General features: G+C 32.3%; 1 protein-coding gene across 1 annotated transcript in view; it reads left to right on the top strand.

The window, feature by feature from the left end:
• Positions 1-26,136, top strand: part of PIEZO2 (piezo type mechanosensitive ion channel component 2) — a 271,682-nt gene that overhangs the window by 229,668 nt on the left and 15,878 nt on the right. The window contains exons 35-42 of the mRNA XM_051973830.1: positions 1,324-1,582; positions 3,521-3,703; positions 9,393-9,645; positions 11,767-11,899; positions 14,688-14,835; positions 14,937-15,151; positions 18,817-18,975; positions 20,249-20,396. Coding sequence (XP_051829790.1) covers positions 1,324-1,582; positions 3,521-3,703; positions 9,393-9,645; positions 11,767-11,899; positions 14,688-14,835; positions 14,937-15,151; positions 18,817-18,975; positions 20,249-20,396 — 1,498 coding nt within the window. The remainder of the gene's footprint in view (positions 1-1,323; positions 1,583-3,520; positions 3,704-9,392; positions 9,646-11,766; positions 11,900-14,687; positions 14,836-14,936; positions 15,152-18,816; positions 18,976-20,248; positions 20,397-26,136) is intronic.

The raw sequence follows: 26,136 nt of genomic DNA, 5'->3' as shown, positions 1-26,136 counted from the left end.
CAGTTATTCATTACTAAAAATGATTAAAAAGTCCAGCTTTATTTTGAACAAGTTGTTTCACAGGACTTAACAAAATTTTGTTAGGAGACCACGTGTCTGAAATAGTTTCTATTCAAGGAACAACTCAATCTATCTTCTGTCATTTTGACAAAACATTAGTGATCAATCAAGTTTTTGTTGTAGTTGTTTTGGGGGAGAAGCCAGGAGTTCTGTTAGTGTTTGTTTTGTTTGTTTTTTTAACTTTTCATCTGAATGAATTAGGTTATAAAGATACAATCTTAAAATTCTACTCACTCATCCTACAAGAGAAGGTTTTAGAAGTCTGTGCCTAGAAAAAAATTAAACATTATTATAAAATAAAGAATAAAATTCTTTTCAGACTTGTTGTTCTACCACCTTGAAGAGAAATATTTTGGGGAAAACATGATTTTTATGCCTACATGAGGTGTCTTTTCCTAGCCATATTGAATATGAGACATGTAGAAAAATATATTCATAAAATCTTCTGCTGCAGCCCTATAAATTATTCTAATTAAGAATACCAAATTATATTCTAACAACTATAGGAATAGTTTTTTTCCCCAGAATCCATGTTTATTTTCTAATTTTATCTCACTTACTTCCTAATTTGGAAATTCCCTCTGCCAATGTGAATCAGAAACAGTTTTTCAATTTATGATCTTAGAACAATAATTGACTTGTCTGATGACACAGCTAGTATGTGTCAAAGACAAACCTTGAACCCTACTCTTCTTAATTCCAAGATTTCCCCCCAGCCCAATAAGACACATAGCTAAATGCATCTTTTTAATTGGATCTCAATAAACAAACATTTAATCAATGTCTTCTATTGCCCAGACACTACACTAGGCATTAAAGAAACAAATAAAAAAGTGAAACAGTCCTTTCACTCATAAAGATAATATTCTTGTTGGGGAATACACACAAGTAAGTACAGAATATAAATAAAACAAAATAGAAGTAATAGAGTGGAGCAGAATCAAGAACATAAGCAATAAGGAAAAGCATATTGAAAAAGGTAATAGTTGAACTGAACTTTAGAAGAAAAAAAATGAAAAAAGGAAAGGAAAAAGAAAATAAGAAAAACAGGAATTAGTTCAGAATAAACAAGCAAGATGAAACTGAATCTCTTGTGAATTCATTATCTTAACCTTTCTCATTTCACAGAATTGTTGAAATATTTAATTCCAAATAAATTTATAGCTAACTGCCCTATAGAAATTAGAAACAACTGAGAGAAGATAAACATTTTAAAATGAAAATTAATTTTTCTTATAATTTCTGGGCTTATTTCTTTTACAGGATGTTTCATGATGAAGAGCTAGAAGAGTCAGAAAAATTTTATGTTGATCAGCCTCGGTTCTTGCTCCTGTTTTATGCTCTCTATAATACTCTAGTGGCCCGTTCAGAAATGGTGTGTTATTTTGTGATTATACTCAATCACATGATCTCTGCTTCCATGATTACCCTTGTACTTCCTATCCTTATCTTCCTTTGGGCCATGTTGTCAGTTCCTAGGCCCAGTAGGCGTTTCTGGATGACAGCCATTGTCTATACAGAGGTATGTAAATTATCATATGATACCCATATCTTCTTACATCTCAGTTTTATTTTATGTGTTAGTATGTTTCTGAAAAGTAGTGTATAAAACAAATATGTGTGCAAATGCTCTTCAATATATAGAACAGATGTGTTACAATAAAACTAAAAAAACAAAATTCCAAATATTCATAGACATTCATAAATCATTAGTGTTGGAAAGTACTTTTAACATCATCTAGTCCAACTCTCTAAGATCTCACAGTTCATAAGTAACAAAGCTAGTACTACAACTATGGATTGATGCTTCCTAATCCAGTACTCTTTCTACTATATTTTGCTAATTTTCAGTAGAAATCTGAAGTAGTAGGTATTTTCCTGTAGACCCTAACTCAGTGTTTAATCCTGGCCTTCAATAGGTCTTTGAGCTGACTAATTCTTAACTCAAAAAAAAAAAATGGGGGGAATCAACTTGAAATTCCTTTTCCAACAGACTCTATACAAGTGGTTCTCAAAGTTTGGATCCAAAGACCCCCTAGGGGTCAGCAAGACTCTTTCAGAATATCTACAAAATCAAATCTATTTACACAATCATTCTGTGTTAATTTCTAATATAATAAGTTCAAAATATATAACCCACATAAACAAAAGCTTTTTGGAAGGTCCTCAATATTTTCTGCAAGTATAAAAAGATCTTGAGACTGTATCATTTATTTTCATCTTTGTGACTCCAAGATCTAGCATTGGACCTTGCACATAGCAGTTGCTTCATCAATATTTGCTGAATTGATCTGAACTGATACTTGAGAAAGTTTTGGGTTTTCAGTATTTCAACATGAAAACTTATACATGTTTCTTAACATTGTTCAAATGAAAGTAATGAGCATCACATATATTTGAGATTTGAGTCACAAGAGAAGTTAAGCTAACATAGGCTCAATATAAAGGAGTCATCCATAGGCAAGTGAAATATGGATAAGTTAAATTTTCAGCTTGTCCTCAAAGATAATTTTAAATAAATTTAAATTAAGCTTTCTCTTATTCTAAACATTTTATAATTAGAGAGGTAAAGCATAAAAATCATTTTGTTTTGAGTTTCATTCCCTTTTAAGTTGCAAAAGATAGCTTGAGGAAGAAGAATATAACAAAAGTGAAACTTTAGTGAAATATAACCCCCAAATCTGAACACAAATAATAGTAAATGAGTTGAAATAGAGGATACAATAAAACCATAAAAATAAATGCTCCTAGACTTTCAAAACTAAATAATTACTATTATGAAACATCCAATTACTCTGGCATTGTGACAGTGCTAGTCCAAGTCATATAAATGGATCTGGGGAAGAAGAAAAGAAAAGCAAGAAAGACATAGAGACAAAAAGAGAGAGAGAAGGAAGGAGGGAGAGGAGAAGAGAGGAAAGGAGAAAGAAAACAGCATTAAAAATGAATAATTAAAAGAAGTGTCAGGTATGATTCTGGGATCAACCTATCATATCTGTTCATTAGAGAACTGTTTGTTTGAATAAAACGTTATTTTTGCTGTAAAATTGATTTGAGGGGAGAAGGAAAGACTTATGACTATATCTGATTTAGAGAACTCCTGACATAGAAACTTTGCACTTAATCACATTAACAACTGCTTTGTAACTTATAATCTTAAGAAATGAAGTTGCTGAGAAAATAGATAAATTCTCCATTATTACAAAACTGTTATGTGTAAAAGGAATAATTTAGACCTATGTCTTCCTGAAGCCAAGGCTAGCCTGATAGACACTATACCATATTACTCTTAAATGAATAACCCCCCAAAAAATGCTGTTTTTATCTTACATTGCTTTATTAATATATTGCAATCAAAACTGTAAGAAAATTGTTTCTATTGTAATTATTCTGCCATATAATCAATGAAAATCTGAGAATATACCTTTCACTTATATTTTTTTTTACCATTTCTACATAGGTGGCCATTGTCATCAAATATTTCTTCCAATTTGGTTTCTTTCCCTGGAACAAGAATCTGGATTTCTACAAAGATAAGCCATACCATCCACCAAACATCATTGGAGTAGAGAAAAAAGAGGGTTATGTGCTTTATGATCTTATTCAACTCTTGGCTCTTTTCTTCCACAGATCAATTTTAAAGGTACTACAAGTTACCAATCAACAAATCCTCCTCATAGGACATATATACTCTCATTGATACCCAGGTATAAGAGATAGGAGGAGCATAAAAGAAATGCTGTCTGCCCCCTGAGAAGTTTACAAGACTTTACAATAAATTTACAAGAAAAATAATAACTACAAAATTGAAGAAAATTAGAGAATACAAGGCAGTATATAAGCAAGTATTTAGCTTTGAGAAATAGATTTATAATAAATGCTTATGAAGTTCACAGGAGTGATAGTTCATTGTGGCCCACAGAAATCTAAGAAAATTTCATTAAAGAAATGGAACTTAACTAAGTAATGAAAAAATGGATGAGGTTTGTATCAGCAAAGAAAAGTAGAAAAGTGACTTATTCCAAAAAAAATCATGGACATAGGACAATGGAAATAAGAATGATTATGAAATCTATGAACTTGAAACTTGAGCATTTTCTAAACTATATCATATTTATTTTTGTATATCTTCTTTTTTGAAATGTTTTTTGGAATGTAGGGTTCAGAGAGGAGATTTCCTTGCCTGCAACAAGAAAGCAGATAGATAGAAGTGATAGATAGAAGATAGGTAAGATGAAGTCAGATTATAATGGACTTTAATTGACAAGAAGAAATCTTTAAATTAGGTCTTATAGACATTTGAGAATTATCACAGGTTCTTGAGCAGGAAATTGCTATAAGTAGGGATCTAGAAACAGATCACTAGCAAGCAGTAGGCATGGTAGTTAGTGGGTGGCCTTAGGGTCAGGAATACTTTGGTTCAGGTTCCTTCTAATAAATTCTGACTGTATGACTGTAGAAAAGTTGCTTGCCTCTTCATTGACCAAGGAAATATAGATTTCAGAACTTTTCAATCTGAATTAGTCAACAGTGTTTTCTTAGCAAGAATTTTCTGTGCCAATGAAATCGAGATTCCAGTCATTTGAAACAATCTCTTTTGTAATTTCTTATGGGGTAATGATATTTTATAACATTCATACATCATAATTTGTTCAACTACTCCTAGTTGTCAGAGGCAAATTAAATCACTTCCACTGTAGATTCTAATTATTTCCCTTTCTCCATTTACTTTTTTAATCCTGTCTTTGGGATCAGAGAATGCCCTTGCTTTTCACTTCTTGCCCCAGTATTATCCTATCTTTTAAACCCTCTTTCCCCAATTTCCACTTATTTCTCTTCAGCTTGATATATTTTACACCAATACGTGTATGTTCATCTCTCCTTTCTCTTTAAGATAAAAAGATTCATTTGATGCCCATTCTCCCCACCTCTTTCTTCCTTCATATTTGTATATTCTTCTAACATATCCAATTATGAGAAATTGCAAGTTCCATACCTTCTTCTTTTCTTTTTTATTATTATGTCCCTCCTTTTAATTTCTCTTTTTCCCTTCTTCAAAACTTCACAACAAAGCCAAAACAAAAGACATAGAATGTAATCTGTACAAAACCTATGAAATACATTAAGATCATTAATTATCATAATTAAGATTATGAAGGAACAATTGTTTTATTCTTCCTTTGTTGGAATATTAGCACCACATCATGATATAATTCTTTCCATTTGTTAAAATAAATTTACTTTTGTTATTTTCTCTGGATGCTTTAGTTTAGATTTCAAAGTCCCTACATAGTTATGATCTCTTCCACATAAATACCTGAGAGTCTTTTTATTAATTATCCCTTTTCCCCTATAGGATTATGTTAAGTTTTGCAGACTAAATTATTCTTGATTATAAATCTAATTTTTTGTCTCTTCTCTCAATTCCAGTTTTTGTCTTATTCTGTGATTCCTTTGCTTGAATTACTTCTCTCTGAATATTTGCAGTATTTTTAATATAAAAGATCTGGATTTAGACTGTGGTATTGTTTTTGGAATTCCTGTAAGGAAATAATCACTGGAAAAAAAATATCTTTATTTTGCCTTCTGATTCTAGGAGATCTGGGTAGTTTTCTTGTATAATTCATTGAAATATGGAGTTCAGGCTTTTTTAAATCATAGTTTTCAGGATGATTCTTAAATTATCTCTCCTTGACATGTTTTCAGGGTCATTTGTTTTGTGTATCAGTTTATATTTTCTTCCCTTTTTTTCAACATCTTGATTTTTTTTCATATGTCTTACTATCTCATGGAGTCATTGATATATATTTTGACTCTTCTGCTTTTCAGGAGTTCCATTTATTGGGTAAGGTTTACCATATTCTCTTCTAAGTTATTTATTTTCCTTCTAATTTTTCCACAAGTGTTTAATTGATTTTAATCTCTTCATTTCTTGTATATATTTATGTGGTACATGTAAAAATTCATCTTTTCCTTTTGAGTATTTGATGACATTTTCTTCAGAGATAGGTTTACAAAAATTGTTACAATTTACTGGTAAATGTCACTGAATTTTTGAATCGGAGCTTTATGCCATGGTGCATTCTACCATTACTGGGCTTTTAGGTATGATGGTCTTTTCTGTTTGGTTTCACTGTAAGTCTACTGCTTTCTTTTTTTCCAATAGTATTTTATTTTTACATATATATGTAAAGATAGTTTTCGGCATTCATTTTTGTTAAACTTTGTGTTCCAATTTTTTTCTCCCTCTTACCTTATTTCCCCCTTCCCCAAGACAGAAAGCAATCTTAGATAGGTTAAACATGTGCAATTCTTTTATTAAAGATATTTCCATGTTTGCTTGTGTACAAAAAATCAAATCAAAATTTTAATAAATGCAAGAAAGAAAAAAAACAAGCAAACAATAACAACAAAAGTGAAAACATTATGCTTCAATCCACATTCAGTCTTCATAGTTCTGTCTCTGGTTGTGGATGGCATTTTCCATCTCAAGTCTATTGGAACTTACTTGAACCAATTCATTGTTGAAAAAAGTCAAGTCCATCATGGTTGATCATCACAAAATTTTGCTGTTACTGTATATAATGTTCTCTTGATTGTGCTCACTTCACTTGATAGCAATTTATGTAAATTTTTCCATGCTTTTTTGAAATCTGCTCATCATTTCTTATAGGATATTATTCTATTACATTCATATACCACAATTTATTCAGCCATTCCTCAAGAGATGGGCATTCACTTAATTTCCAGTTCTCTCTCCTACAAAAAGGGCTGCTACAAATATTTTCATACATATGGGTGGGTCCTTTTCCCTCTTTTATGATTTCTTTGGGATTCAGACTCAATAGAGACACAACTGAATCAAAGGTTATGCATCTTCTGGGGTTTTATGTTTGTTTTCCACCTACTGGTGTTAGGCTTCTCAAGATCTTTAAGGTTAAGAGTTCTAGATATCTGTATTTATCTCATGTAACTCAGGGCAGAATGTTAGGGACCCTAAGCCCCCTGAGCCTGAGATATCTCAGTATGAGAGCTCACACAATGTGCTGGTTAGTACTACCTTGGTCACTATACATTGATCCTCTATCATGCTTTCATAGCTCACACTCTGGAGCCTTCTGACTATTTTGGGCTTTCTCAGACTCTACTCTTGCGGTTTCTCTACACAGAGTCTGGAAAGCTACATGTTTTCCATCTTTGATCATATATTGCTTTTTACCTCATTGAAATTATTCCCTTACTTTTCCTGCATTTCTTAGAGGGAAAATGTTATCTAATGTAATTTTTCATTGTGTTAATCAATTGTTTTGTGTTCTAGTATCAACTTTAGGCCTTTGCTGGAGTAGATATAAAGGAACTGGGTAGCCTGCCTCCTTTTCAGTGTCCAGAAATCTCAGTAATGTTATGTATGATCAGTTTCTGTGTTACTTTCTATTTTTGGATTGGTTTATTAATGAATACATAATAAATGAATTATTATGCTATTTATCCATTTACAGACACTAAAGTTTATTAAAATATATGTGCATATGTTCTTGTAAAACATGTGCATATGTAATTCATATGCATATTTATATTTTAAATCTATAAAATTGAATAATGAATTGTACTTCTATTTTAAAATGCTATATTTTCCCTCAAAAAGGAGTTTAATGAACAAACTTTGCCATGAGGAAAAAAATATCTTTTTACTTCTTTGAAGAGATAGGGCACTATGCATATATTGGCAAAATGTCGATGAATTGGTTAGATTTTTTGGCTTTTTCCCTTTTGTTCTTTTTATAATTTATTTTTAAGTCATTTTTCAGCCATGTCCAACTCTTCATGACTTCAATTAGGGTTTTCTTGGCAAAGATACTGGAGAGATTTCTCATTCCCTTCTCCAACTCCTTTTAAAGATGAAGAACGGTAGCAAACAGGGTTAAGTGATTTATTCAGGGTCACATAGCTAGTAAATGTCTGAGACCTCCAGGCTCTGCACTCTATCCACAACATTGCCAAATTGCCCATTCTAAATGTCCTCTTAAAGTTACCAATGATCTCCTTATTGGCAAACCAAATGACCTTTTCTTCACTCTAACCCTTTTTTGATCTAGCTGCAGCATATGACACTAATGATAGCCCTTACTTCCTGTATACTCTCCTTCTGGGTTCCCAGTTTTCCTCCTCCCTATCCAACTATTTGTCATCCATATTCAAAACCCCAATATCATCCTCAACTTCTTACTCTCATTCACTCATATAGGTAGTCTATTGCTAAAGCTTGTCTTTCTGCATTCACATTTCTCATATACATGACCTACTTTCCATGCACACATATACCAACCCAATTGAGGCCATCATCTCCTCTCATCTGAATTAGTTCAATAATTTTCTATCTGATTCCTCTGCCTTAAGTCTCTCTTCATGCTCCAGTTGCCAATGTGATTTTTTTCCCTAAAATGTAGGACTGGTCATGTTCCAGTGAACTACTCAGTGAACAGAGGCTCTCTGTTATCTCTAGAATTAAATATAAAGACTTGCATTTGATATTGAAAGTTTTTATACCCAATCACTCACCACTTTTCTAGTCTTATTATATTTAATTCCCTTCTATTTACAACTACTTGTATACTATTATATTTAATTCCCCTCTATTTACAACTATTTACAAAGGCCCACTTGAAGATCCATGGGTTCAACATTTCATTTACTATCTCTATACCTTTACAATAATTTTATGTTTTTCCTCTTCACTTTTGCCCTTAGATTACTTGATTTTAAGGTAACTTTAAAGACTAAGCTTAAAGGCCATCTTTTACAGGAAGGAGATCTTTGTTGAGTCTTCTTCTTCCCACTAATGTCCTCCATTCTCATATTGCCTTCTGTTTTGTATATGCTGTTTGTACCCATGTATTTGCATTTTGGCTTCTTCTTTAAAATGTAAGCTCCTTGAAAGTAGGAACTATTTTGTAGCTCCTTTCTTTATATCCCCAGTACTCAGTCTAGTGGCTGATTCATAGTAAGAATACAATACATACTAATAAATAAAGAGAACACATTTTTTACAAGATTAAAATTGTATCTTTTTAAACTCTACTAATCTTACTAGGTTTTTGTTTCATTCCTCTATTTATCACTTTCCTCTTCTCTCTTACTCCTGGGGGAACTGTAAAATGCTGTTTAGTGTAAAATGCAAATAAAAGAAATCCAGTTTGAAATTCTTCAATAGCTATTACAAGATCCTGGGAATGGTGTTATATGTTTTCATTTGTGTTATTTTTTAATCAGTTGGAGATATTGACTATCCTTTATGTTAGCAATATGACTTGTTACTTCCTATGCTTTTTCAGTGTCATGGTTTATGGGATGAAGATGATACTGTTGACACTGGGACCAATAAAGATGATTCTGATGATGAACTCTCACTAAACACGGGAAGAAGAGATTCCTCTGACTCTCTGAAATCTATCAATCTCGCAGCATCAGTGGAATCGGTACATGTCCACTTCCCAGAGCAACAGGCAGCCATCAGACGAAAGAGCTCCAGCAGCAATTCACACCTGTCCCACAGATCTAGTTTCTCCTCAAACAGATCTAAGAGAGGTATCTTTCCCACTAATTGGCAACATTAGTATAAGAGTTTTTCTTAAAGATATTCTAGGTGATAACTGCAACTTTTGTTAGAAATTTACTTGGATTTGAAGACTAAAAACTTGTGATAACTAAATTTTAGACTATTTCTGGAAATGAGTTTTGGATCTCTTGCCAGCAGTGATCAGTATAAAGTGATAGTAATAGCAAAAATAGTGGACCTCAGCATATTGATGGAATGAGTATTTAGACTTTTGTACTTTCAACTGAAGAGATTAAAATTATTTACAAGAAAACACATTAATCCTTAGAAAAACTATCAGAAATATGTAGTTAACATATCTTGTTTTGTTTATTATATTTTACTTTAATGAGAATAGAGAGTGGGTCTTGGAATTAGGAGAATTCCACATCTCATCTTTAAGGACAAATCACTCAATTTTTCTTTGACAGAGGTAATTCTCTAAGACTCTCTCACTGATAAGTTGCTTACCTCCATTGATAGGTGAGGCTTACAAACTTTGGTTCTCTCCACCAAGGAAATTAAAAATCTAGATCAAAAAGTCAACAAGCATTTACTGAGTGCCTATTATGTATTACTGGGCACTTAATAAAACTATATTATCTTAACTATGCCAAATCAGGAAATAAAAAAGAAAGACTTGCTCTTAAAGAACTCTCAGTTTAATAAAGGAAACAATTAGGGAAGACAACTTATATTCAGATAAGATATAGATAGAATGAATAGATAGGAGGAATTGAAGGTACTATCAAAGGGAAGACTCTAAGCATGTCACTTAATCTTGCTTGCCTCAGTTTCCTCATCTGTAAAATAAGCTGGAAAAGGAAATGCAAATTGCTCTACTATCTTTGCCAAGAAAATCCCAAATGGAGTCATAAAAAGTCAAACATGACTTAAAAAATGACTGAACAACTATTAACAACATTTTTTCAGGGGGAACCATTTTATAGAGAATCATGGGATATTTGAGAAGGGATAAAAATGGAAAAGCTATTTTGGTGAGTGAAATAATGAATCCAGTAGAAAGAAATAAAAGTATTACCTTGCTGCCATAAGGGCCCTATTGATATTATGTAACATAAATTTATAGTGGACCAAATAAGCAAACTCATGATTTTTTCCACCTTCATTCAGCAGCCTATGGATAGGAGCAAAGACAGCAGATGTTGAGAGTAAGCCAAAATTGAGTATTAATGCAGAGGAAGATGAACAATAATATAAATGGTTAGGGCCTTTTTAAAATTTTGTTTATTTTGAATAATTTGTTGCGGGGGGGGTTATTAATAAGAATTCTCTCTCTACTGATGAGGATTACAAATCCTCCCTTCTCATTCTGTGTGATTTTTATAGGTTAAGAGCCCTAGAAATTAGGTTACTAAGGGGAAGAAGATATAGAGTATTAAATTTGAAGTCAGAAAGTCATGAATTAAAATCCTATCTCCTTACTATTTATTTGTAAGAGACAATCCTGTCTCATTACTATTTGTATAATCCTGGGCAAGTCATTCAATATTTCTCAGACATTCTTTCCTCATCTGCAAAATGAGAATGATAACAATGCTATCTACCTCACTGTGCTATTACAATTTGAGATCTTCCCCACATACTGTATATTCATTCTTTTTTAGGCACTAATCTTTCTATAGAACTCATGTTTTATATTCTTCCTGTATGATTGACTCACTATTCATTTGTTGTAAAGTATAAAGATGGGATGTTGTGAGTCTCAGGTGAAGTCTAGAGAAAACATAACTCCTGGTTCTCATTTCAGTACTGCAAATTTTATTTTCCCTTTATAATTCCTTTGGGTATACATTTCATTAGTGTTTGAAAAACAAAATGTTAACTATTCTAGCCAGTGAAGTTATATAGTCATAAACCAAATTTTGTGTGTAATTATTTTTGAAAGTAGATTAAAGTCACAGATTTGAATCTATGGGTTGGGATACTCTGAAAATAACACTGAAGACATCCAGTCTATATACATCATCCCCAAATGCTTTTAATTCAGTCTATATGTTCTTAAATAATTTCACACAGACTTCATGTTACTATGACATTGATGTAAACTCTGTTTCTCATATAATATCTGTGTCCCTCTTTGTTTCTAGGCAGCACCAGTACTCGGAACAGTAGTCAAAAAGGAAGCAGCGTACTCAGCATCAAGCAAAAGAGCAAAAAGGAGCTATATATGGAAAAGTTCCAAGAACATGTCATCAAAGCAAAAGCATTCACTATAAAAAAGTGAGTAACTGTGTTTAGTTTATTTATTGTCTTGTAGAGCTGGAAATCTATAGTCAATTATTTTATACTGATATTATGTAGGATGAAAGAAAAAGTGCTTCCATTTCCATGGGCATAGCTCTTTTTATGGGGGAACATCATGTGAAAGACAGCTTCTTTCCACATAGTAAATACTTGATGAATGTTTGCTGATCTGTATTAAGCATCTCCAGAGTTACAAAAGCAGATTTTAAAATGAAATGTTCTTCTAGACACATTTAATCTGTGTTAATTTATTCCTATAATAATAGCTCACATTTTGGTAGCACTTAGTGATTTACAAATTGCTTTTCTCTCAGGTACCCTGTAAGAAAGGCAGAACATCTCCATTTCTCATGGAAGAGGAAGGTTGGGACTAAAGAAAATTAAGAGACTTTCTCACAGTTATTTAGCTAGAGAATAAAAACCAGGAATTGAATCTAGCATTTCTGACCTCAAGACCAATGAGGTCTATACCATTCTTTGTATTATACTTTATTCTTTCCCACAACCCTATCCTACTGTGTAGGCAACAAGACAAACAAATAACTTTGGAGTCAGAGATAGGTATGTGGTGCAATAGATAAAGTACTGGCTCTGGAGCTAGGAGAATCTGAGTTCATATTTGATCTTAAGATACTTAACCATTTATGTGACCCTGGGCAAGTTACTTAACCCTGATTGCTTACCAAAAAAAAAAAAAAGTAACTTTAGAGTTTCAGAAATCAATATATAAAGCAGACATTAAAACCTAGCAACAACAATTTCTCATAGGTCCTTCCCATTGTCCATGCCATGACTTTGGGTGACAGTAAGGCAAGGATTTGAGGCAAGAAGCTAACCATGTAAAACAAGAATAGAGGCAGAATTAATAACAAATAAGCACAATCAAGTAAAACAAATCCAGGCATCTATCACATACAAAAAAATACATGACTCATTTTGCACAATGAATCCATCAAGCCTCTCCCAGGAGTGCCTGAATTAGAATGTAGCTCCTTGAGGGCAGGGATTGTTTTTGCTTTTGTATTTGTATTCTTAGCACTTAGTAGTTGCTGTGTACATATTAAACACTTAATAAGTGTATTTTTTCATTTATTCATTTTTTATTTCATTTTGACAGTGGTTTTGGTATAGTCTTGAATGAAAAAAGACAAGTTTTATCAATGAAAATTTGTCTTTTAACAATCTCTTGTACTCCATTTTTTGTATAATCTTGACAGTGATGAGCATTTTTCCTTCATGGTAACAGTTAGCAACTAATTTTTACTGATCTTATCATTATTCTTTTGTTTATTGATTAGTAGGCATTTGTTTTTTTTTCATAATAAACTATAATGCCACTATCTCACAAAATTGTTAGAAAACCACATTGTAAATTCTAAAGAAAATAGAGTTTATTATTGAGTGAAAATTAAATTCTTAACCTTTGCTATTGTTCAATCATTTCAGTCACGCCTGACACTTTGTGACTCCATTTGGGGTTTTCTTGGCAAAGATACTGGAGTGATTTGACATTTCATTCTAAAGTTCATTTTATAGATGGGGAAAGTGAGGCAGATAGCATGAAGTGTTCACAAGCTAGTAGGTGTGTGAAGACATATTTGACCTCAGGTCAGTGCTCTAACCACTTCACTACCTAGCTGTCCAATCTCTGGTATTCTTAGTTTTTACAGCAATTCAAAAGTGGAATAGGCTGACTCAAAAGGACATTATCTTATTGAAAGATACCATTTAAAGATTGGATGATCACTTATTAAGCAAGTGGGGATTTCTTTGGGGCCTGGATTGGACTAGCTGGCTATTGAGTTTCTTTCAGCTCCAAAATCCTATGATTCTCTGAAGAACTAAATTAATTCCAAAAACAAAACTAGTATCAGTGCATACAGTAGATTGGGCAGCTAGATGATACAGTGGATAGAGTACCAAGTCTGGATTCAGGAAGATTCATCTTCCTGAGTTCAAATCTAGTTTCAGACACTAATTGTGTGACCCTGGAAAACGCACTTACCTTCATTTTTCCTCAGTTTCCTCATATGTAAAATGATCTGGAGAAGGAAATAGCAAACTACTCTGGTACCTTTGCCAAGAAAATCCCAAAGGGGCTCACAAAGAGTTACACACAACTAAAATGATTGAACAACTGTCAGTACATCAGAAATCAGGCAGACTGACAAGAAGTAATAGATTCCAAATACTGGAAGACAGAACAAAGTGAATGATCAGGAGAACTGGGAACCATTCATAGTAGCTAAAATAATACTTAACATATTTCACTTAAATACTTATGACATATATTACTCATATAAATCTTACTTAATCCTCACAGCAATCTTGGGAAGTAGATGTTATTATTGTCCCCATTTTAAAGATGAAGATACTGACTGAGAAAGGTCAAGTTACTTGCCTGGGGTCACATAGTTAAAGTATGATTTGAATTCAGATCTTCCTAACTTCAACTCCAGCTACCTATACACTACTACTACACCTAATTGCCTAAGTATTCTTCTGCACAGAAAACAGAAGAACCAATGTGAAGTTCTGAATTATAGAAGTTTTCTTTTTTCTTATGTGGGCAGTTTTGATGGACAGAATTCAAACTTCAAGCATGAATATACTGGGATTTAGTGATAGGCATCAATGTAAACTCCTGGCTACAATGGGGGAAAAAAAGAGAGAAATAGCCATTGACACTCAAAGGATATAATGCCATCGTTCTATCTATTATGATCTTCTTGACATCAGTGGGAATGTGATACTTGCTTTTCAGGACCCTCCAGATATATGTGCCCATCCGACAATTCTTTTATAACCTCATCCACCCAGACTACAGTGCTGTGACTGATGTATATGTGCTGATGTTTCTTGCTGACACTGTGGACTTCATCATTATTGTGTTTGGCTTTTGGGCCTTTGGGGTAGGTTTTGCTCTTATATTTGTTTAGAATGTCCTTATGGAAAGGGAGTTTCTTTGTCAGGGAAATTTCATTTGGATGTTGTTTTCATCTGTTTTGCCCAGAAACACTCAGCAGCAGCAGACATCACATCTTCATTATCAGAAGATCAAGTCCCTGAGGCATTTTTGGTAATGGTGCTCATTCAATTTGGAACCATGGTTGTAGATCGAGCATTATATCTCCGGAAGACTGTTTTGGGAAAAGTGATTTTCCAAGTCATTCTTGTGTTTGGAATACACTTCTGGATGTTCTTCATCTTGCCAGGTGTGACTGAGAGGTAAAAAAAAAAAAAAAATTTCTACTTTCCATACATTGTGTTTCAGGCCAAAATAGGCTTTAAATTATCTATGATTCTAAATCAAACTGACTTTATTTCAGAACAATTCATCCATAATGCACTAGGGTCAGGTACCTCTTCAACTTCCATGCCAAGTTGCCAGTCAGCTAAAATCTAGTGTCTTACAATTCTAAACCATGTGCTAAGAACCTGTTGATATTAAAAATTGATTTTTCCTCTTCTTTCAGATATTGCCATCAAAATTTTAATTCATTGATGGCTCAAAAATAAAATATTTATTAATGATCTTTTAAAATATATCACCATGGACATGGCTCTTTTCAACAAGGAGATGATTGAGGCCAGTCCAGTGATCTTGTGGTGAAGACAGCCATCTACACCCAAAGAGAGGACTGTGGGAACTGAGTGTGGATCACAACATAACACTTTTACTCTTTTTGTTGATGTTTACTTGCATTTTGTTTTCTTTCTCATTTTTTTCTTTTTGATCTGATTTTTCTTGTGCAGCATGATAATTGTATAATTATGTGTATATATATACCATATTATATATAATTGAATGTAACATATTTTAACATGTATAACATATTTTGGATTATTTGCTGTCTAGGTTAGGGTGTGGGGAGGAGGAAAAATTTTGGAACACAAGGTTTTGCAAGGGTTAATATTTTTAAAATATCTATGAATATATTTTGAAAATAAAAAAAACTTAAAAAAAATAAAAAATATCATCAGTTTGGTAGAGATCAATGAAAATGCATTTATTCATAAGTGCCTCCATTCAGTTACTCAGAAATTATCTACTAAGCATTTGTTATGTACAAAGAACTGTGCTAGTTACTGTAGGATATATGTGTGTATAAATTATAATATATTCAACAAATATGTATGTATATATATATAACAAGTAAATGTGTTATAGTTAGTGTTTTATATATACACATATATATATACTAAGCATACATATATGCATCAGATAATATATACAAACTCACACACACACACACACACACACACACACAGAGGCAGCTAGTTAGCTCAGTGAATATAACTGCTAGACCTGAAGTTCAAGTCCAGCCTCACTAGCTGTGTGATCTTGAGAAAGTCATTTAATTTCTGTTTGCCTAATTCATTAGATTAGGAAATGGCAAACTATTCCATTATCTTTGCCAAGAAAACCCCATAAAAATAGGTCATGAGGGGTTAGATGTGACTAAATAACTGAACAATAACAACACATATTCCTCTTTGCCAAGTATATATGTAGCAGTAACAAATATGTACACATGAAGTATTTGTACATATATAACAAGCATATATGTATATAGAGTCCAAGTATACATATTTATATATGCACATATACTAAGTATATATTACACATATACCAAATATTTATGTTATACTTGTGTCAAGTATATGTGTATCTGTGTATGTATATGTGTGTCTCAATGTCTCCTCATTTGGCTTCCCCATTGGAAGTAAAAAATTTCCATTGTTGTGTGTGTGTAGCTAGAATGCACATAGTGTTTTAGGGTTTGCAAAGTGCCTTATAAATATTATCTCATTTGTTCCTTGAAATACTTGGAGAGAGGCACTATTGTTATCCCCATCTTAGAGATTAAAAAAAAAAAAAAACTGAGATAGGTGGAAGTTCACTAACTTGTCCAGGATCATATAGCTAGTATCTGAGACAGGATTTGAATTCAGTTCTTCCTGACTCTAGGTCTAGAGCTCTGTCCAATGAATCACTTAGCAAATAGAAAGAAAAATGGGGGATGGAGAGAAGGAGGAATGGAAGGAAAGGGAAGGGAAGGGGAAAGTAGAAAAGGAGAGATGGGGGAGAGAGAAGGAGAAAATAAGTATAAAATAAATAACCACAAATACTTCCAAGGTCGTTAAATAAAAGTAATTTGAGAGGGAAGGTAATAAAAGTTGGGAGGATGTGGAAAGTCTTCTGAAGAAGATGGTACTTGTCTTTTAAAAAGAGAGGAACTCTATGAGGTAAAGGTAAAAATAAAGTTGATTTCATATAGCTAGTGCAAAAAACAATGCTGGTAGATGAAATAAAAAAAGTATAGAACAGAAAAGTCTTTTTGTCTAACAAGTCTCAGTCACCAAGAGATGACAAATAAGTATATTATTGAGAAGCACAACAAAGTATTAGGCGAGTTCAGAAAAGAAGGTTGTTCCTGGTAAAAGAAATCAGGAAAGCCTTTGTAAAGGAAATGGCATTTGAATTTAGCTTTCAAAGAATTCACTGTGGAATTGAGGACATTTCAGACATAGGAAAAATAACAGTCAAAGGCAGAGAAAAGACTAGACTACTTATGTATACTCCTTGAAACTTTAGAGACCTTGTTTCAGTGGGCACAAAGTCCAGTTTCACTAGAATATAAAGTTGGGGAGGGGACACAATGATTAAAAGCCTAGAAATATCGATTCTTGCTATAGTGGCATAGTCTTAAATGTTAGGAAAAGAAACTTGAATCTTTCTGAATCAAATACTGCAGACCTTAGAGAGCCACTTAAATTTTTTTTAGGATAGAAGTAGGATGGATAAATCTTTATGCAACAGGAAAAAATAAATGGAAGGAAAGGATCAGATTGAGGATATTAACTGTGATATAATACCTAGAAAAAATATATGATCACCTTGAGTTCATAACATGATAAACATCTCTCATGAGAATAAACTTATACATTCAACAAATATTTATTGAATTCATTTCAGATACATACACAGCATAATATTAGGTTCTGTGAGTGATTAAAAATATAAATTTGACATTGTCTCAAATTTCAACAAAGGTAAAATCAATAAGAATAAAATGCATAGAATTACTATTTAAGGTAGGAACCTTAAATGTAAAGAAAAAATTCTTTTAAGTTTTCAATGAAATTTCAGTATTCCATATTAATTAGATTTTTCATTAATCTTCATGGCATTATAGATTTTTATAGATAGCAAACTCTATAAGCTTCAAGATAAAAAGGAAAATAATTGCTGTTTGAAATGTTTACTGCTAGTAGAATTAGGAAAAAAAACCTCTCAAAGCTTAACATCCTCCAAGTACCATGAGTGGCTTTCACTCTCCTGATTCAACATCCTATGACCAAAGTTTAAATTTTTAAAAATAGTCCTTCCACTCCTGGTAAATTTACTTTTATATGACTAATATACACAAACACACACGCAAAAATATTGCTTACAAAAAAAAAACTTGGAGGGGGGAGAAAAATCTTAAATGAAACACATTAGTCATAGAGAATGACCTAAGATCTTACCCAATCATCATTTCCTGTTTAACTTTTTTTGCAAAATTTATTACTCAAGTTTAAGATTTCTACAAAATCTTAAATTTGTCTAAAGATTGTAAAAACAAAGGATCTCATCATTTTGTTTGAAACCATATTGTAACTTCCTATATTTATTTCATTCCTAGTGATTATACTAAATTCCTCAGTGAGAAGCAGAGGGTGTATAAACTTTGCAATAATTTTCTCTAGATCTACAGACCTGGATGACTTCCTGAAAAAAAGGTCTTTTTTCGATACTTAAAAGATCTGTGACGTCCTAATGCTGAGCATGTAGATTAGCAAGGTATAACTGCTCCTGAATTTTTCTATATATTCTTTCATTCTAGGAAGTTCAGCCAGAACCTTGTTGCTCAGCTTTGGTATTTTGTGAAATGTGTTTATTTTGGCCTGTCTGCCTACCAGATTCGCTGTGGCTATCCAACTCGAGTACTGGGAAACTTCCTCACCAAAAGTTACAATTATGTCAACCTCTTCTTATTTCAAGGGTAAATTTTCAATCTCAATCAATTCAGAGAAGAGATGTGCATGTAAATAGCTCTATTGGGTATATGGGGCAGGAGCTCAGTGCATATTGATTTTATGATTTTAGAGAAGGCATGGAAAAATAGGTATTTATTTTGTTTTACTCAGAGTTATGTGTGATCTTACCAATATGAGTACTACTTTCACAAACCATCAATGTATTTTCCTGTGTAATCTGTAGTTTAAAAATTCTATAAATTCTCTATAAAGGATAACTCAGTACTGAATAACAATTATTAGAAATGTTCTTTTCTATGTTAAGTTGAATGTAAGTATATTACCTTAATAGAATTTCCATTTTGTTATTTGCGCTAAAGCCCAGCTTCTAAGGAACATAATTAGGTATACTGCAAGGGAATGTAGGAAGTGAAGAACAGTCACATGACCTTAATTATCTCTTCTCCTTTTGTATAGTACTAGTCTTTTGGCATCCACTATTAAGAAGCAGTTAGTTTCCTTTCATACTAAATATTCTGTGTCTACATCCCTCTCCAGTTATAATTTAAGTCCTTGGAAAAGCATATTTCCAAATCATTCAGTGCTCTTTTTTTTCACTCCCCAAAGAACTTTTTCTTTAGTTGATGTGCACTATAGGAAATATGAAAAAGTCAAAAACCTATAAGAATGACATAATACCAAACTGTTTTTAAACAAAAACAGATATTCCATATCATGAAAAATATAGAATATTACCAATTTAATGAACAAGTCAGGCCAGGAGAAGACAACTAGTATTAAAGCTCATTAATGTCCCACAGATGTCAATTAAGGATTTTTAATCCATATGATTACCTACTAGCCACTGGAAAGAATCTATCTCAATGATTACCTGATAGCTGATGGACAATTATTAATATATATATATATATATATATATATATATATATATATATATATATATATATATATATAAATAGAACTCTGCTACAGAGAAATTTTTGTTATTAAAATGATACAGAAAAGGTCTAGTGAGGTTCTTTCTGATGCCAAATATCTTTGAATCTGTGGAAGGCTCATGGAAAATGATAGCCCTTTTAGCCAACTTTAAAAGGATCTTTAAGACAAAAAGATGATCATTTCCTACACTTTGCTGCATGAAATCTTATTTACTTTGGTTTAGGTTATCCTGGATTAAGATTTGAAATTCCAAGGTACTATTTAAGTTCCTAAATTAAAATAAACTATAGAGGAGATTTTTAATCTCTATCTCTCTAAGAAAATATGACTCTTTGTCAGGTTTCGCCTGGTTCCATTTTTGACTGAATTGAGAGCCGTGATGGACTGGGTGTGGACAGACACCACTCTGAGCCTTTCCAGCTGGATCTGTGTAGAAGATATTTATGCTCACATATTCATTCTGAAGTGCTGGCGGGAATCTGAAAAAGTAAGAATCTTATAAGAATGGCAGTATCCCAAACTTTTTAGCAGAAAATGACCATTTATCATGAAAGATATGAAATATTGCCAATTTAATGACTAAGGGCAAGAAGGAGACAACTAGTATTAAAGCTTGTTAATGTCCCATCGATTAAGGTTCTGCAATCCATGTGAATTGGGAATTCTGGACTGATTTCATATTACCTTTGTCAAAAATAGCCTCCAGATGTTTGATAGTTTTGCCAATTCTGGGCTGAGTTTTTTTTTAAGGACATAATAGTTTCTTATAGATGGGGAAAATGGTGAAGCAATCTTCAAAATGGTGCATTTGGGAAAGGAAGGGAATGCTATGGCAGAAAAACTAGAAATCGTAACCTTCCTTTATAAACCTCTCTTACTGATCCACATTTTGATGTGGGACAATTTTTAATTTAATTAAATATGATTCTACTAATATGTAGAATCACAATAATTACACACACACACGTGTATGTGCACAGTAAATAAGTGCAATTGCTAATTTTTTTGTGTAATGAATATGTTATCTCAGTGAAAAAGTCTTGTGTGGCTTTTGTTCATGCCCTATTATCAATCCTTTTCAATAATCTAGCCAATTTACTTATTATCTTCTATATTACAAACCAAAAATTAATAAGATTTTACTAAATATCTAATTTTTAGTCTTATTTTATTTAAAGAAGTAATGTTTTGAGCACCAGCCCTGAAGTTAGGAGGACCAAATCTGGTCTCAGACACTTAATACTTCCTAGTTGTGTGACCCTGGGTAAGTCACTTAACCCCAACTGTCTCAGAAAAAAAAAAAAAGATTGCAATTGTGATGTCTCTGGGTCTCATCCTGATGAGAAAAAGCTTAACAGAATTGCAGTCCCATCTCTGACTATTATTACAATTAAGTTTTATACTTTTTGAGGGTAAGGATTGTTTCTGTTTTGTCTTTACCTTCCCAGCAACTGGCGCAACATGGTACTTAATAAATGCTTATTGATTAGTTGATGGATTATACAATTATTACAGTGGTAGAAATACTGGATTTTCAGTTTTATGATTTTATAAACCCTAATGTCAATATTCTTTATATATATATATATATATATATATATATATATATATATATATATATATACATATATAGGCAATGAATAGGGTAGAAAGAGGGAAAGTGTTAAAAATGTGGCCTCCAGCCACAATCAAGAAGTTCTAATTTCTAGAGAAATACAATACAGAGAGTTTATTTGAATCAAATAGATAGTAGACACTCTAAATTCCTTCTGCACACACACACACACACTCCTTCTATATCTGTGAATTAGTCACACTTAAAGTTACTTACCAATTTGAATTAGGGCTATTTTTTTAGTTCACATAATTTTTCTTATAATAAAAAAGAGAATTGACAAAATTCTCCATCATTTTAATTCCTATGTTTGCCATAAAATGAGTGATTAAGTGGTATGTAGAAAAGGGAAAGGAAAAAATTCACACCTGACACTTACATATTCAAATTAAATATAATAAAGTCAACTTTACAGTAGGAGAGTAGGTGCTAAAAATTACCAAATCAATGTAATTCAGAAGTGAGAAAAGGAAAACATACTAGTAACAATTGTGGTATTCTAGCTTTTCCTTTTTTGTATGGAAAAAAAAATCCCACCTCATGTGTTTAGGATGCTCTCTTGCTTCCTAGGGATCTGAAGATAGTGACCAATAGACTAGCAAGATGCTATCTATTACTTTTATTATAAAGTCAGCACTTTAGGATACTGGAGTACTATAATTAGTTAAATAAGATGAGTGACATGTTTGGAATGCCCCTTTTTTCCTATTCCTACTTAAGCACTGATAACTAAGGGACCCAAAAGTCTTTTATCAATGACCCCAAGCACTTTGGAACTATTAAGGTTTAGAGATATATAATCATGAATTCACAATTGTGGAAGTAAGATTCCTTTTTTGAATGACTTTATGGGTTGCAGAGCAAAAAATAAAAATAAGAGCTCCAAAAACAATTAAAATAATTTATTTGTATAAAATAATAAAGAATTAGTACAGTCATTTTTATTTCCAGGAAATCATTTCTAATCCTAAATTTCCTTATCTATACCAGGAAAATAGCATTGGGCTGGTTTCTCAAGTGCAAAGAAAGAATATTTTCCAAATTGCTGTTTATCGTTATCCCTTGGGATTCTACTTACCAATTATGAAGATAATGAACTCATATTTATAGATATCATATTAAAGGAACTGGGGCCTTATTTATTAATATGGATGGATATGAATCTGTGCATGTAGATGTTTTCTGGCAAGCAATATTTATTCATTTATCTTCCCAAATGAAGATTGACACTTAGAAATAAAAAATCTAAATAACAAAAATATCCTTACAACTATTTTGAGAAGGCTCATAGCACTGGCACTATGAAATAAATATTAGCACTACAAATAAATTAGCTGGCACTACAACAACATGTAGTCTGCCTGAAACACTTGATTCCCTCACAGTTTTACTCTCTACTATACCTCTCTTTCAGTCCCATGTTTATACATTTCTCTAGAGGACTACAAGGCTGAAGCTTTCCTTGAAGTTTTTCTATTATCTTTCCCCTTCTAAACAAGTGCAAATATTCTCCTCTCTAATTTCTTATACCAATTTATCTGGATCTCTTGTACTTAACTTATTCCTTCTTTTTTTAAGTTTAAGAAATGTATGTTTCAATTTGCACTCATAGTTCACCAGTTCTCCCTCTGAAGATAGATAGCATTCTTCATCAGCCTCCGTGTAGTTTTGAAGAATATAATGATTGGGGAAAACTCACATGATTTTTGGATACAGTTTATAATTACCCATGGGAACTGGCTTTCTTGTAATCTAAAAGGGAAGATCAGAGGTTTATTGAAATGTTCAAGTTATGAAGGATCAACATTCCCAACTTGAGTATTCTGATATCTCCATTTACTGAAAATTCACAAGTATACCTCTTCAAATAGGGTCTAGAATAGACTATAACTATAGCACTGGAAGATCTAAAGCTAACTGAACAGAACTCTGTTTCACAGAGTAAATGGTGATGATATAACTTTATATCATCTGCTCAGTAGCAACTAAGTTCTAGGAGCAGGAAAGTAACTGTTTTTCAGAAGTGGTACAATGTTTCTGTACTGTGGTTAAGAAAAACTACATTTGCTACTTATTGAATAACCTGAGTGCCTCATTTCACTCCCACAAAACCGAAATAATAGGGTTTCAACCTGAGTCAGTTCAGCCACTAACATTAGATAAGATAAAACCTATGACTGCAGCATAAACACAAACATTGGCACTTTAGACAAAGAATATTTTCCTTGCATCCTAAGTAATGAAGCTATTGGAACCACTAAAAACTAAAGAAAACAAATGCAACAGAAAGCCGTAATAGATATTGTATAGTTATCTACGTACATACATATATTTCCAATGATCAGATTATAAAACTTCTTCTTGAGAATGGGATCCATGCAACAAGCCCAGTGTCCTACACATAGTATATGTTTAATAAATATTTTAATTAAACTGAATTACTAGCACATCTTGTTCCCTCTATATAATAAAAGTGAGACTTTGACACTGATCTTAATTAGGAGTGTCCAAAAGTATAATGGGCTGCCTCGTGAAGTAATGAGTTCCCCATCACTGGAGATCTTCAAGTGGAAAGAGGGTACCACTTAAGAGAGATGCAGGAGAGAGATTTCCCAATTGGTAACAGGAATTATCTAGGAATTATGGCTATAAATTCCAGGTCACCAGTCCTTTGTAAGTAAGATAAATCACTGGCAATTTCTCATCAGAAATTAAATTTGTGCTTATTTTCCACATGTGTTGTTGTTGTTGTTTGTCCTTCATCTTCAAAGAGGACCAATGACATCACAGTGTGATATCTTGCCTTATATATGAATTGGATTTAAGTGAGGTGAAGTTCCTGGGGTTGTCTGTGGGACAGATAGTTTGAACAATTCTTATTGTGGCATCTATTTGGCTGAAATTTCACTTGTCCTCTGATCCATCTCTCCCCCTTTAATGTCTGAAGCAAGTTACCTTTATTTGTCTATAATTTTTTTTCTGATCCATCAAGGATAAGCTGTAGTTCTCCCTCAAAATCAAATCATATAATGTATGTAAAACATTTTATAAGAATAAAAAGTTATATAGGCATAATTTGTTATTGTTGTATCACAATAAATAACTTGAATTATCACCTTAATTTTATTTTAATAGTACAAAATTGACCAGATTCCTAAAAGCTTGCAATTGTATATTTCATAGAAAAGTTGAAGGAATCTCCTAGATCATCTAGTACAACTTGTACCCAAAGTATGAATCCTAACTAAAGTACTACTGTTATTGAATTGGATCATAAAACAAAGAGGTAAAAGAAACCTAGACATCATTTAATCCCATGTACTCATTTTATAGATAGAGGAACCGAATCCATACATGTTAAATGGCTTTGCCAAGGTCATACAGAGTAGGAGAACTAGGATTCATATGAGTTGCTCTGATACCAGATCAAAGGCTCTTCCTATTTTAAACTATATTCCAAGTCTATTTGACCACTCTTTCTATTTAAATGACTCGTAGTAGAACTTCCTTAACAAGAACTTCCTCCATAGATATAGAACATTTTATGTGTGTGTTTGTATATATATATATATAATATTTATATATATATATATGTCTTGTAGTTTACATATTTAAATATTTATAAATTTTAATAATCTATTTAATTAGTTTGTTTTATTAAATTTAATTAATTTTATTTTATATATATAATTTAAAATTAGTTTTAAACTTTATTAATATATTAATATAATTTAATACTTTTATATATTTATTTAATATATTCTAATATTTATATATACATTTATATTTGTACATGAATGCATGTGCCTTTTCTGTTCACATAAATTAGAAGCACAATGAAATGAGAAAAAGCATAAATCGGTTAAATTATATTATTATTAGAAATTTTCAAACACTTAACATAAATTAGATTGAATCTAGACTGGGAAATTACTAGAGAAAACAATATTAACAAAATTGACTTTAAAACTTTCAAGAAACAAGACGATTACTAAAATCTTAATCTGTTCTTTCTTGCCAATCCCCACATACCCATTTTTGCTCAGTATTTACTGGACATACTAGTATAATTTTTAAAGGAATTCTTAGAAATTCACTTTCAAACTCCTTAGAGTAGGAGGCAATTTCACTGTTATCCAGCTCCTGATTAGCAAGCCAGACAAAAGTTCTCTACTTCCATTTTCCAAAATAACTATTCCCAACTTCTAGCCATTAGTAAGGTGAATCTACCCCAAGACATCTAAGCTAGTTAACTGCTCCTCACAACATACTTGAGTACTGTCTAACATTTTCTGCAGGTGTCTGGCGTGTGTCTCCATCATCCCTGCCAGCTAAATTTCCAGCACCACCTTAGCAGCTTGCATACTTACAGCTCCAATTTATGCACAAGAGTCAGAGTCCACATAAGTAGTGTGAAAGACCAAAAAAAAAAAAAGACTGACCTTTAAAATCTCAAACAAAATTCATAACCTTTCATAACCCTGACAGTTAAAATTTATATTAGCTTAGTTGACTTCCATCTCCTTTGGACATAATCAAACATAAAGAGTTTTGCAGTTTGCCAAAAATTTCCACAACTAAGTGCTAACACTTATTTTACATTACTCTCTTC

Source organism: Antechinus flavipes, chromosome 1 (genome assembly GCF_016432865.1).
Source record: "Antechinus flavipes isolate AdamAnt ecotype Samford, QLD, Australia chromosome 1, AdamAnt_v2, whole genome shotgun sequence".
In the NCBI taxonomy this organism is placed as follows: Eukaryota; Metazoa; Chordata; class Mammalia; order Dasyuromorphia; family Dasyuridae; genus Antechinus; species Antechinus flavipes.
Note: the sequence above shows the minus strand (reverse complement) of the source record. Positions and strands in the feature narration are given on the sequence as shown.